Genomic DNA, 13,711 nt, shown 5'->3' with positions numbered 1-13,711 from the left:
TCGGTCTAATAGTTAATAGTAACATTAATATTTCAGGTTCCCCAACTTTTTTGAAGTGTGTGTGTATGTGTGTGTAGATATATATATATACACTGTGTTCATCTTACCTAATGCAACAGGGATTGGTACTCTCAGGAAAAATAACCTCTAGACATTTTACAAGAAATTTAGTAAATCTGATAAAGGCCATAACAGTGATATAACAATAGACGAATTTATCAATTACTTTAAAGACCTCGCTGGCTCTTCACAAGGCGATGATACACAAGGGACTAACGATTGCACTACTCAAGATAACCAAGCCGTATACGAAGAATTAGATAGACGTGAGATCTTATATGCTTTAAGCAAAGCTAAACGTAAAAGCCGCGGCACAAAATTATGGTCTGTTATATGAGTTTTTCACTGAATGTAAAAATTTAAAGGGACATTACTGAGTTTGCTGCATTTTTTAAGATGTTATCGACTAACACAGACTTTTTAACGATTGTGATTATATATCAAATATATTTTTCTGCATAAAATATTAGTGGCTGTATATTAAAAGTGTTTCTGATCGTTCTAATAATTTGTACTAGGTTAAATTTCATTTTATTTCCTAAAATATTGTTTTTTCGTACGTATGAAATTATTTGAAGAAAAAATTCAGTTTGGCCTTCTTAGAAATATTAAGACGACCAGAAACACATTGAATATACAGACACTGATACTCTAAACAAGAAAACATATTTAATATTTAAGTTTAATCGTAGAAATATTTTATTAGTCTGAAACATCTTACAATGGAGCAAACACGGGAATGTCCCTTTAATGTACCGTACCTATTCTCTGTAGACTGTTTAATGTTATATTAGGCTCTGGCATCTTTCCAGAACATTGGTGCAATGGCACAATTATTTCTGTGTTTAAAAAGGCTGATACAAATTATGCAAATAATTATAGAGGTATCAGAGCCACTTATCAAATTTGTTGTTAACAATTTTAAACAATAGATTGTTGAATGTGTGTTCAACCTACAATATTATATCTGATGTACAGTTTGGGTTCAAGTTTTAGCACAGTTGACGCTGTTTTTTGCTAACCGGCCTCGGTGGCGTCGTGGCAGGCCATCGGTCTACAGGCTGGTAGATACTGGGTTCAGATCCCAGTCGAAGCATGGGATTTTTAATCCAGATACAGACTCCAAACCCTGAGTGAGTGCTCCGCAAGGCTCAGTGGGTAGGTGTAAACCGCTTGCACCGACCAGTGATCCATAACTGGTTCAACAAAGGCCATGGTTTGTGTTATCCTGCCTGTGGGAAGCGCAAATAAAAGATCCCTTGCTGCCTGTCGTAAAAAGAGTAGCCTATGTGGCGACAGCGGGTTTCCTCTGAAAATAGTGTCAGAATGACCATATGTTTGACGTCCAATAGCCGATGATAAGATAAAAAATCAATGTGCTCTAGTGACGTCGTTAAATAAAACAAACTTTTGTTCGTTTGGTGGACAAAAGAAAATACTTGTCTGCGTCGCCCTCCAATCCCTATTATGGTAGCCATTTTGTCCGAGATAAGAATTCTTAACCCATCTTAAGAGTCCTTCATATGACTCCTAACTTTTTCTCAGCAATCTGAGACGATTCTTACATTTAAGAGATATTTTAGGGATTCTAAGAATTATTTTAAAATTCTTACATTTAAGAATAATTCTTAGGAATTCTGAGAATTTTCTTATATTTAAGAATTCTTAAGCATTTAAGAATCTTTATAAATACCGGCACGATACGCAAGAAAATCTCCAGGCCCGTCGTAATACTGACCGGCAAAAACCGGTCGGGTCGGCAGTATTTCGACCCCTGACAGTTCATTTCATTAATATTTTTGTTTTATGTGGATTGCGGGATAAATAAAGTAATTGATTACTATCTTTAGATACTGACTTTATGACGCTCAAGTCGAACGTAGAATGCCGCTCGGCTTATAGATGGATGGATATTGTAGTCCCACACACGGGGAACGCCTTTTTTTTCTCATACTATGGAATTTACTACAAGTTCTTTATTCATTTCTGAGCAGACTGTTTTCTAAATTGCACCCTAAAATAGTATATAGGCATATAATATGATATATATTGTCGTTATATATTGTTTTCCAAAAAAACCCAACAACAACAAAAAAACAACAACGACAGGGCAGTTACGTTACCAGATGATCACTCATAGCGTGAAACTTAAGGTGTAACGGTATATATATATATATATATATATATATATTTTCGACATTATTTTCTGGATGTCAATTATATTAGCTAGACCATAATGTCACGCATGGTATTGTTCCATTTTGACGAAAGTGGGTCTAAGCAACCCATAAATGAATTAAAATCCACTGTCATTGACACTGTCGACTAGTTCTAATGGCGAAAACATGCTTACATTTGCACGTAAATTAGGGCGAAAGCGAAAGGTCTGCTAAGTGCCCATAACTTGCTTTTTCACAAAGCGCTTCATTTGCACGCTTTGCATGTGTATTCCATGTTCCCAATGCTGAATTTCTGTATAATTGGAGCTTGCGTTCGTGTACGGTGTACACTCCAAATTCAACAATGGTACGACATCAACTGACTATCGAAGATCGAGGAGGGGCTATTGCTTGGCTTCAGGATGGCAATACGCAAAGAAATGTTGCTCTGAGACTTGGTGTCAGTCAGAGTGTCGTTGGCCGACTGTAGCAACGGTACCAAGCAACGAATTCTGTTCGAAATCGTCCACGTTCGGGAAGACCCCGAAGCACTACAAATAGAGAGGACCGCTACATCACCAATATGGCTCTACGTCAACGCACAACCACTGCACGCCGATTACGTGACAATCTGCGGACTGCGACTGGAACTCGAGTGTCTGATCAAACCATACGCAATCGTCTGAGAGCCAATAATCTACGCTGCCGTCGCCAGGCTGTTCGACCACCACTCCTACCACGTCACAGAACGGCCAGACGCCACTGGTGCACACTTCATCTGCGGTGGCAACGTGTTCAGTGGGGTCGAGTGATGTTCACTGATGAGTCCAGGTTTAGTCTCCAGTTCAACGACGGTCGGGTTCGTGTCTACAGACGTCCTGGGGAGCGCTTCGCTGACGTTAACGTTAGACAACGTCACCGGTTCAGTGGTGGCAGCGTCATGGTGTGGGGCGGCATCTCTATCCACAACAGGAACCCCCTCTATGTGGTGGATGGCAATCTGAATGGAATCCGCTATCTGAATGAGATTATCCGGCCGTTGGTTCTCCCAGGCCTTCAGCAGATTGGCGGCGGGGCAGTTCTGCAGGATGACAATGCCAGACCCCACCGCGCCAGGGTGGTAACGGACTTTCTCAGACAACAAGGTATCGCCAGGATGGATTGGCCAGCATATTCGCCTGACTTGGCCCCAATAGAGCTCACCTGGGACGAATTAGGCAGGAGAGTTCGGGATAACCATGCCCCTCCGGCCAACCTTCATGATCTGGGTCAACTTCTTATGGCAGAGTGGCAGGCCATTCCCCAAGAGTTCTTCCGACGTCTGATCAACAGCATGAGGCAACGATGTGTCGAGTGTATTCGCGCCAGGGGTGGATTCACACACTATTAAACGAATGTTCTAATGTGTAAAATCCATGTTTGACAACCTTCAACTTTGACAGCATGTCATGTGACTTTCTTGTATACAGTGACGTTTATTTGTGGTTTTTTGTAAATATGGAACAATAAATTAAATTTTTCGTGTAGTTTACATCATCAATCTAAAACACTCTGAAACTTATTTGGTTATAAATTTTTGACCCTTAAATTCTTTTGAGTAGTATATATATATATATATATATATAGTATATATATGTAAATATATATGTATATATGTGTATATATATATGTATATATGTGTATATATATATGTATATATGTGTCTATATATATATATATATATATATATATATATATATATATATATATATATATATATATATGTATGTATTGTTTTCCAAAACACTTTTACTTTTTTTCTTACGTCAAACTGAAATTATTTACAAAAAACAAAACAAAAAACAAAACAGCAAAGAATAGGTGGATGGATTCAGACTCAGAGATGGATGTACCGAGACAACCAATGTCTGTATTTTATAATTTTTACCGGCATGCAACTTAAAAAGGTGGAAGATGTTGTTTATGATGATGTGTCTGTGTAATCTTACCACCCAATGGACTTGCTATCAAATTTCCCGCAGCACTAACAGTGTTTATATATCCAAGCGCTGACGTATAACATTCAGTTCCTACCACTTCCATGAGGACAGAAGGGTACACAAAAAACACTGGTCCCCAGGAAAAACCGCACAGAACCACCGCGACACACATAAACGTGTATGTGTTGGCATATGTTATTAGAAGCACGGATAACCCTCCAGCGAACAGCGTAAGAAAGTACAGAGCCAGGCTCGATATTTTTGAAAAGAACGACAGCAACAAAACACATACGGCTCTTCCGCCGAGATTGGCAAGTGCCATAATGGAAACGAAAAATGCGCCAGTTTGAGAGTCGAAACCTTTCGATCGTGCAATGTCCACCAGGAAAATTTTAAGACCTATGGCAAAAATAGATATAACAATTTTGCTAAGGCCGACAACGAGGAAGGGTTTACTTCTAAATAAAGACAAACTTCAGCGTCTTCCACCATTGTTGGCTTTTGTTGTCTGTTTTGCCGCCGACTAGTTCGATTCGTGATTTCAACGAGCATAGCGCCATGGTGATAGGACAGCCGTGTAGCAAAATTCCTCCTAAAAGTAAGAAGGCTCTTCGCCATCCAAATTCCGCGATTAAGACGCTGCCAAAGTAAGGGTAGATAATCCCGCCAATGCCACCTCCGAACATCATCAAGGTTAAAAGTAAGCGCCTGAGTTTTCTGTCTTCAACAGTCTCTCCCATCACAGAAAATGTTACCAAATACAACAGACCGGGTCCCAGTCCTGTAAAATAAATAATTTATTAATTTCATTTTAACTTATTTTTCGTGCTTATATCCAATTACGGTTCAAGCACGCTGTCCTGGACACACACACACACACACACACACCTCAGCTATCTGAGCTGTCAGTCTAGGACAGTGGGTTAGTTGTTAGCTGTTGGTTGTTAGTGAAAGAGAAGAGGGTGTAGTTGTCTTACACCTACCCAATGAGTCGTCAAAACTCGCTCTGGTTGGAAGCCGGTACAGAGCTGCGAACCCTTTACCTATCAGCCTTGTGACCGATGGCTTAACCACGACACCACGGAGGTCGGTTAAATAATATATGTGGGTGCGTGGGTAATTTTTGGCAGACTTCCTTCAGAGAACTGTTCAAGCACGCCTGTCGTGGACACAAGCTCTGACTTTGCCAGACAGTTCTATTCATGATAGGGAGTAAAATTAATAATATGTAAATTTGAGGTGCTAATCATAGAGCCAAGCTCTGTACCGGCCTCGGTCGGGTAACGGTTAAGCCACCAGATACTGGGCTCGCACCTCGTCTAGTTAATCAGTATTTGTCTCGCCAGAGCCTCGACAAATACCAATTAACATAGACTCGGTTGATATTTTCCATATTAAAAAATACTCGTGACGAATCCTCTATACATACATACATACATACATACTGTGGGTTGCCCCCCCCCCCTCCCCCCAATATAAAATCCTGGCTACTCCAGTGTTTCACCATCTGATTTCTCTCACTCCCTCATTTATTATTATTATTATTATTATTTTAATTATTAAATTTAATTTTGAGTTGGTTGCTCTTTTCACATGTTGGTTCATTTGCCCTGTTCCCCATAATGCCCACCCCTCCAAAAAAAAGAGAGACTAAATTGTTGTATCCACTTTTGCGCTGTCAGCGAGAGACAGCCCACATAATAGATGTGTGTATGTTCAGGACAGCGTGCTTGAACCTCACCTGTAAGTGCTCCGATGCAGACAACGAGAACCAGGACTGACTGGGCATAGCTCGCTGCCACACAACCCACTGTGGCCAACACACCACCGAACAGCCCAGTCCTCATCACGCCGAACCGAGATAACAGTACACTTCCTAGAGCTCCTGCGAGAAAAAAAAAATCAGGACAGAAAATGGATAATGTTATAACGACACCTTCACTCATTTTAGTACTAAATTAAAATAACAGTACACTCCCAAGAGCTGCTACGAAAAAAAAGGGCGAGAAAATGGATGTTATAACGACACCTTCACACATTTTAGTACTGAACTAAAATAACAGTACACTTTCAAGAGCTTCTGCGAAAAAAAAGGACAGAAAAATGGATATGTTTTAACGATACCTTCACACATTTTAGTACTAAATTAAAATACACTACCAAGAGCTCCTACGAAAAAAAGGGACAGAAAATGGATATGTTTTAACGACATCTTCACACATTTTAGTACTAAATTAAAATAATAGTACACTTCCTGGTGCACCTGCGAAAATAGGGGGAAAAAAGAAGAGAGATCTGTTTTTAACTAACCACTAACAACTAACCACTAAACCAGTAAACTTCGTAGAGAACTTGCAGAAATTAGAAATATATATATGTTTTGTTGAACAACGTATTTTAATACATTAAACCAAAATAGCAGTACATAACCAAGGGGCGAGGCTTACCCCGATGGTAAAGCTTTCGTTTGATGCGCGGTCGGTCTGGGATCGATCCCCGTCGGTGGGCCTATTGGGCTATTTCTCGCTCCAGCCAGTGCACCACGACTGGTATATCCAAGGCCATTGTATGTGGTATTCAGTCTGTGGGATGGTGCATATAAACGATCCCTTTCTGCTAATTGAAAAGAGTAGCCCATGAAGTGGCGACAGCGGGTTTCCTCTCTCAATATATGTCTGGCCCATAACAATATGTCCGACGCCATATAAATAATAATAAAAAAAAATGTGTTGATTACGTCGTTAAATATAACATTTCCTTCCTTCCAGTAACACCTCCAAAAGCACTTGTGAGAATAGGGGAAAAAATAATTAAACGACAGATCGGTATGTTTAATACATTTAAACCGAAAAAAATAGTACACTTGATAAAGCAACTGTGGAAATAGAAAATAAAACTAAAATAGGCTAAATAATAGATCAGCACATTACATAAACTTCTGACAAAAGTTTTAAGCAACATCCAGAGAAGTATGAAAATTAAGTATTATTTGACAATATTCTTTAAAGTATTTGATGTGTTAAACACATGCAAACATGATAGATTGCCCAGACATTTCTAGATACCAGAGACAAACAGCAGTATCAAGCACACTGATTGGCTAAGACTTCTCTACGTACCCGAGCCAAGGATAACTGTCAAGCACATTGATTGGCTGATACCTATCTACATACCTGAACCCAGCAGAAATGTCAATCACATTGATTGGCTAAGATTTCTCTACTTATCTGAGCCATGTAGAACTGTCAGAGCTATAATTCAACCAACTAAGTCAAAATCGCTCAAATAGCTGCTTATTTACTTACGATGAAACTTACTTCACGAATTTGTTTTTTCTTTTTCTTTTGGACTCAATCCTACGGGACATTTAAAAATCAATAGCACCACTAAAACGCCACGCCCGCTACCGACCCTGGTCGGGCTGCTTGTGCTCTCTTGCACTTGCCAACCGCGGGCAGTCCCCTCTACCACCACCACCACCACCCCTCGCAACCCCTTTCCTGTCCTGGACGGAGTAGCCGGCGTAAGTCGACATCTGCGCCATTGACAGGTGTGTGCTACAACAACGGCTTGCTCTGGATGGGAATGGAATGGAAAATTGTTTAATGTGCACATTCAGAGCAAGCTGTTGTAGAGCACGCCTGTCCTGGGCACAGGTACCGGCCTCAGCCGGTTCTTCCGTCCAGGGCAGGAAATTACTCTGGATGTGCACGTCAAACCCTATGACGTGAACTGACCTAACTATCAAGCACACTGATTGGCTGTCTACGTACCGAAGCCAAACAGGACTGTCAAGCACACCGATTGGATGAGTGACGTCTGAGCTCGAGACTCCTGGAACGTGTCTATCATCTCGACGAAGAATACACTGAGACCCATCAGAAATCCGAGACTGATTCCAAGCAGAATACCACAAAGGACAGTTAGCAGCAGGTAGCTGGTCTTCTTAACCTTCTTGCTAGGCGAAGACGTTCTGCAACAGAGCGAATGAAGACTTACAGTTTGTTTTGTTTAATGATACCAGTAGCACGGGTGCATCCTTGATTTTGTTAAAGAGGAGTCACACAATTTGAATTTGCTGAATGCAAATGACCCGAACTCTTAACAAGAACGAAATCTATAAGGTGATACCGGCCTCGGTGGCGTCGTGGGTAAGCCATTGGACATAAGGCTGGTAGGTACAGGATTCGCAGCCCAGTAATGGCTCCCACCCAGAGCGAGTTTTAACGACTCAGTGAGTAGATGTGAGGCCATTACACCCTCTTCTCTCTCATTAACCACTAACAATTAATAACTAGCCCACTGTCCTGAACAGACAGTCCAGATAGCTGAGGTGTGAGCCCAGGACAGCGTGCTTGAACCTTAATTGGATATAAGCATGAAAATAAGTTGAAATGAAAATTAAATGTAGGGTGATTTTGGAGCATGTTACCCTGAACATTTTGAAATCAGGGTTAACTATGACACTCACCAAATTCGCCAGTTGCGAATTTCAAAAACAACTGGCGAATTTTATTTAAGTGAGTTCCTGCAATTTTGAAAGTGTCAATAGATAATTTGGCGAAATGTTCTGCATATACAGATGTTCAGAGATGCGCTTTCTTGGCAATTTAATGTTGTATATTATCTATGATGAATGTTTTTAAAATTCACTATAAAGGCACTTCAAATGGGCGGGGGCGCAAATGACAAGATAACATTGATCTATTAATCATCGGCTGGTGGATGTCAAACATTTGGTAATTCTAACACTTTTCTACAGATAGGTCAGCACATACCACGATCTTTTGATATACCAGTTGTGGGGTACTGGTTGGGACGGAGAGAACCCAATCAGAGAACATTTCCACCACGGAGATTAGATCCTTAGACCCCAGCACATGAGGCATCTGCACTACCGACAGAGACGAATTAATATTTACTGACACCCTAATACCAGGGATGGGACGTAGCCCAGTGGTGCAGCAGAGCTCGCTTAATGCGCGGTTGGTCTAGGATCGATCCCCGTCGATGTGCCTATTGGACTATTTCTCGTTCCAGCCAGTGCACCACGATTGGTATGTGCTATTCTGTAAATGGGATGATGCATGTAAAAGATCCATCTCTTCTAATGGAAAACATGTAGCGAGTTTCCTTTCTAATAAGACTATATGCCTGAATTACCAATATATATATATATATATAGCATAGGCCTACCTACACTCACGCCTGTGCATAAATATAAGTATCATAAATTTGAAAATTGTTTTGTTCAACGACACTACTAGAGTACATATTTTCTTTTTAAAGGCAATGTCTGAGATTGGCTGCAACCGGCTTCGGTAGTATCGTGGTTAAATCATTGGACATAATGCTGGTATATAGGTACTGGGTTCGCAGCCTGGTACCGGCTCCCACCCAGAACGAAAGAAAGAAATGTTTTATTTAACGACGCACTCAGCACATTTTGTTTTTTACGGTTATATGGCGTCAGACATATGGTTAAGGACCACACAGATTTTGAGAGGAAACCCGCTGTCGCCACTACATGGGCTACCCTTCCGATTGGCAGCAAGGGATCTTTTATTTGCGCTTCCCACAGGCAGGATAGCACAAACCATGGCCTTTGTTGAACCAGTTATGGATCACTGGTCGGTGCAAGTGGTTTACACCTACCCATTGAACCTTGCGGAGCACTCACTCAGGGTTTGGAGTCGGTATCTGGATTAAAAATCCCATGGCTCGACTGGGATCCGAACCCAGTACCTACCAGCATGTAGACCGATGGCCTGCCACGACGCCACCGAGGCCGGTCCCCACCCAGAACGAGTTTTAACGACTCAGTGGGTGGGTGTAAGGCAACTACACCCTCTTCTCTCTCACTAACCATTAACAGCTAACCCACTGTCCTGAACAGACAGCCCAGATAGCTGAGGTGTGTGTCCAGTACAGCCTGCTTGAACCTTAATGAGATATAAGCACGAAAATAAGTTGAAATGAAATCTAAGGAGTTTATTAACGTGCATATATAGAGAAAATCTTACTTCGGTAACACTTAGCCAACAAAGGTTAAAGTTTGTGTTGTTTAATGACACAACTAGAGCACGCTGATTTATTAATCATCGGATATTGGAACATTTGGTAATTTTGACATATAGTCTTAGTGAGGAAGCCCGCTGCATTTTCCCATTGGTAACAAGGGATCTTTTATATGCACCATCCTTTGATACCAGTCTTGGTGCACTGATTGGAACGAGAAATATCCCAAATGGGCCCATTGACGGGGATCGATCCTAGACATCAAGAGAGCGCTTTACCGCTGAGCTACGTCCCAGACTACGTCCCCGACTACGCCCCCGACTGCATCCCCGACTACGTCCCCGACTACGTCCCCGACTAAGCCCCCGACTACGCCCCAGACTACGCCCCAGACCGTATTAATCGAACAAGAACGACAAGAGCGGACTGTAATAAACTGTTGCACTGACCTTTCTTTTCGTGAACCTTTTTAGTGTGCTGTCTCAGTCTATCTTTAGACAACCTCGGTGGCGCCGTGGTTAGGCCATCGGTCTACAGGCTGGTAGGTACTGGGTTCGGATCCCAGTCGAGGCATGGGATTTTTAATATAGATACCGACTCCAAACCCTGAGTGAATGCTCCGCAATGCTCAATGGGCAGGTGTAAACCACTTGCACCAACCAGTGATCCATAACTGGTACAACAAAGGCCATGGTTTGTGCTATCCTGCCTGTGGGAAGCGCAAATAAAAGATCCCTTGCTGCTAATCGGGAGAGTAGCCCATATAGTGGCGACAGCGGGTTTCCTCTCAAAATATGTGTGGTCCTTAACCGTATGTCTGACGCCATATAACCGTAAATAAAATGTGTTTAAATTAACCTCCCAAATGTCCGTAAGGGAGCTAGCGTACAACCTTCCAAATGTCCGTAAGGGAGCTAGCGTATAACCTTCCAAATGTCCGCAAGGGAGCTAGCGTATAACCTTCCAAATGTCCGTAAGGGAGCTAGCGTATAACCTTCCAAATGTCCGCAAGGGAGCTAGCGTATAACCTTCCAAATGTCCGCAAGGGAGCTAGCGTATAACCTTCCAAATGTCCGTAAGGGAGCTAGCGTATAACCTTCCAAATGTCCGCAAGGGAGCTAGCGTATAACCTTCCAAATGTCCGCAAGGGAGCTAGCGTATAACCTTCCAAATGTCCGTAAGGGAGCTAGCGTATAACCTTCCAAATGTCCGCAAGGGAGCTAGCGTATAACCTTCCAAATGTCCGTAAGGGAGCTAGCGTATAACCTTCGAAATGTCCGTACGGGATCTAGCGTATAACCTTTGAAATGTCCGCAAGGGAGCTAGCGTATAACCTTCCAAATGTCCGTAAGGGAGCTAGCGTATAACCTCCCAAATGTCCGTAAGGGAGCTAGCGTATAACCTTCCAAATGTCCGCAAGGGAGCTAGCGTATAACCTTCCAAATGTCCGCAAGGGAGCTAGCGTATAACCTTCGAAATGTCCGTAAGGGAGCTAGCGTATAACCTTCGAAATGTCCGTAAGGGAGCTAGCGTATAACCTTCGAAATGTCCGTACGGGATCTAGCGTATAACCTTCGAAATGTCCGCAAGGGAGCTAGCGTATAACCTTCCAAATGTCCGTAAGGGAGCTAGCGTATAACCTCCCAAATGTCCGTAAGGGAGCTAGCGTATAACCTTCCAAATGTCCGTAAGGGAGCTAGCGTATAACCTTCCAAATGTCCGTAAGGGAGCTAGCGTATAACCTTCCAAATGTCCGTAAGGGAGCTAGCGTATAACCTTCGAAATGTCCGTACGGGATCTAGCGTATAACCTTTGAAATGTCCGCAAGGGAGCTAGCGTATAACCTTCCAAATGTCCGTAAGGGAGCTAGCGTATAACCTTCCAAATGTCCGTAAGGGAGCTAACGTATAACCTTCGAAATGTCCGCAAGGGAGCTAGCGTATAACCTTCGAAATGTCTGCAAGGGAGCTAGCGTATAACCTTCGAAATGTCCGTAAGGGAGCTAGCGTATAACCTTCCAAATGTCCGTAAGGGAGCTAGCGTATAACCTTCGAAATGTCTGTAAGGGAGCTAGCGTATAACCTTCCAAATGTCCGTAAGGGAGCTAGCGTATAACCTTCCAAATGTCCGTAAGGGAGCTAGCGTATAACCTTCGAAATGTCCGTAAGGGAGCTAGCGTATAACCTTCGAAATATCAGTCTAGCTCTCTTACAGTCAGAATACTCGGGCTCAAGACCACCTTGACATACCTTGTAGCAAATACATGCACCAAGTGCAAAAAATAAAATAAATATTCATTTCCAGGCAAAAACAAAGAAGTTTGGTTTGTTTAACGACACCACCAGAACACATTGATTTATTAATCATCTGCTATTGGATGTCAAACATTTGATAATTTTGACTTGTAATCTTAGAGAGGAAACCTGCTACAGTTTTCCCAATGCAGCAAGGCATCTTTGACTTGTAGTCTTAGAGAAGAAAGCCTTTAAAGTTTTTCATTAGTAGCAAGGGATCTTTTACATGCACCATCCCAGACAGGATAGTACATACCACATCCTTTGATATACCAGTCGTAGTGCACTGGCCGGAACGAAAGATAGCCTAATGGGCCCACCCACGGGGATCGATCCTATGCCGACTGCGCATCAAACGAGCGCTTTACCACTGGGCTACGTCCAGCCCCGGTTCTGAAGACAATGTAGATGGAAATTATATCAATATATAACGACAATGCCCGCCCCCCCCCCCTCCCCACTCCCTTCTCCGACCTCAGTTTCTCTCATCAGCTGCCCTCGGTGGTATCGTGGTTAATGCATAGGACAATAGACTGGTAGGTACTGGGTTCGCAGCCCGGTACCGGCTCCCTCCCAGAGCGAGTTTTAACGACTCAATGGGTAGGAGTAGGACCACAGCACCCTCTTCTCTCTCTCTCTCTCTCTCTCTCTCTCTCTCTCTCTCTCTCTCTCTCTCTCTCTCTCTCTCTCTCTCTCTCTCTCTCTACCTTTTTCTATTATTATCATCAAGGGATCTTTTATAAGCATGTCCCATGACATGTCATATGACCCACACCATGACATATGATATACCAGTCGTTTTGAAATAGTTTGTACAGAGCAAAATAAAATTTAATAAAATGGTTCCACTGAGGGGATTCAGTCATACGATCCCAGTCGATGGAAAGGAAATGGTTTATTTAACGACGCACTCATCAAATTTTATTTACAGTCATATGGGATCTTTTATATGCACCACTCCATAGATAGGATAGCACATACCACGGCCTTTGATGTACCAGCGAGAAATAGCCCAATGGGCCCACTGGCGGGGATCGATCCCAAACCACCAGCGTATTAAGCGAGCGCTTTACCACTGGGCTACGTCTCGCCCCCCCCCCCCCCCCCCCACCAGTCGATGAGCCCATTAGGCTATTTCTCGTCCCAGCAAGTGCACCACGATTAGCATATTAAAGGCCGTGGTATGTGCTATCCTGTCTGT

At 42.6% G+C, this 13,711-nt stretch overlaps 1 protein-coding gene across 1 annotated transcript in view; it reads right to left on the bottom strand.

Moving 5' to 3' along the window:
• Positions 1-4,076: 4,076 nt before the first annotated feature.
• Positions 4,077-13,711, bottom strand: part of LOC121377071 (monocarboxylate transporter 3-like) — a 130,247-nt gene continuing 120,612 nt past the window's right edge. Inside the window, exons 2-4 of the mRNA XM_041504933.1 lie at positions 7,972-8,171; positions 5,940-6,083; positions 4,077-4,979 (exon numbers count right to left, since the gene is read on the bottom strand). Coding sequence (XP_041360867.1) covers positions 4,657-4,979; positions 5,940-6,083; positions 7,972-8,171 — 667 coding nt within the window. The 3' untranslated portion in view covers positions 4,077-4,656. The remainder of the gene's footprint in view (positions 4,980-5,939; positions 6,084-7,971; positions 8,172-13,711) is intronic.

The sequence above is a fragment of the Gigantopelta aegis genome, chromosome 7 (assembly GCF_016097555.1).
Source record: "Gigantopelta aegis isolate Gae_Host chromosome 7, Gae_host_genome, whole genome shotgun sequence".
NCBI classification, from domain to species: Eukaryota; Metazoa; Mollusca; class Gastropoda; order Neomphalida; family Peltospiridae; genus Gigantopelta; species Gigantopelta aegis.
This window is presented reverse-complemented; position numbering and strand designations above follow the sequence as displayed.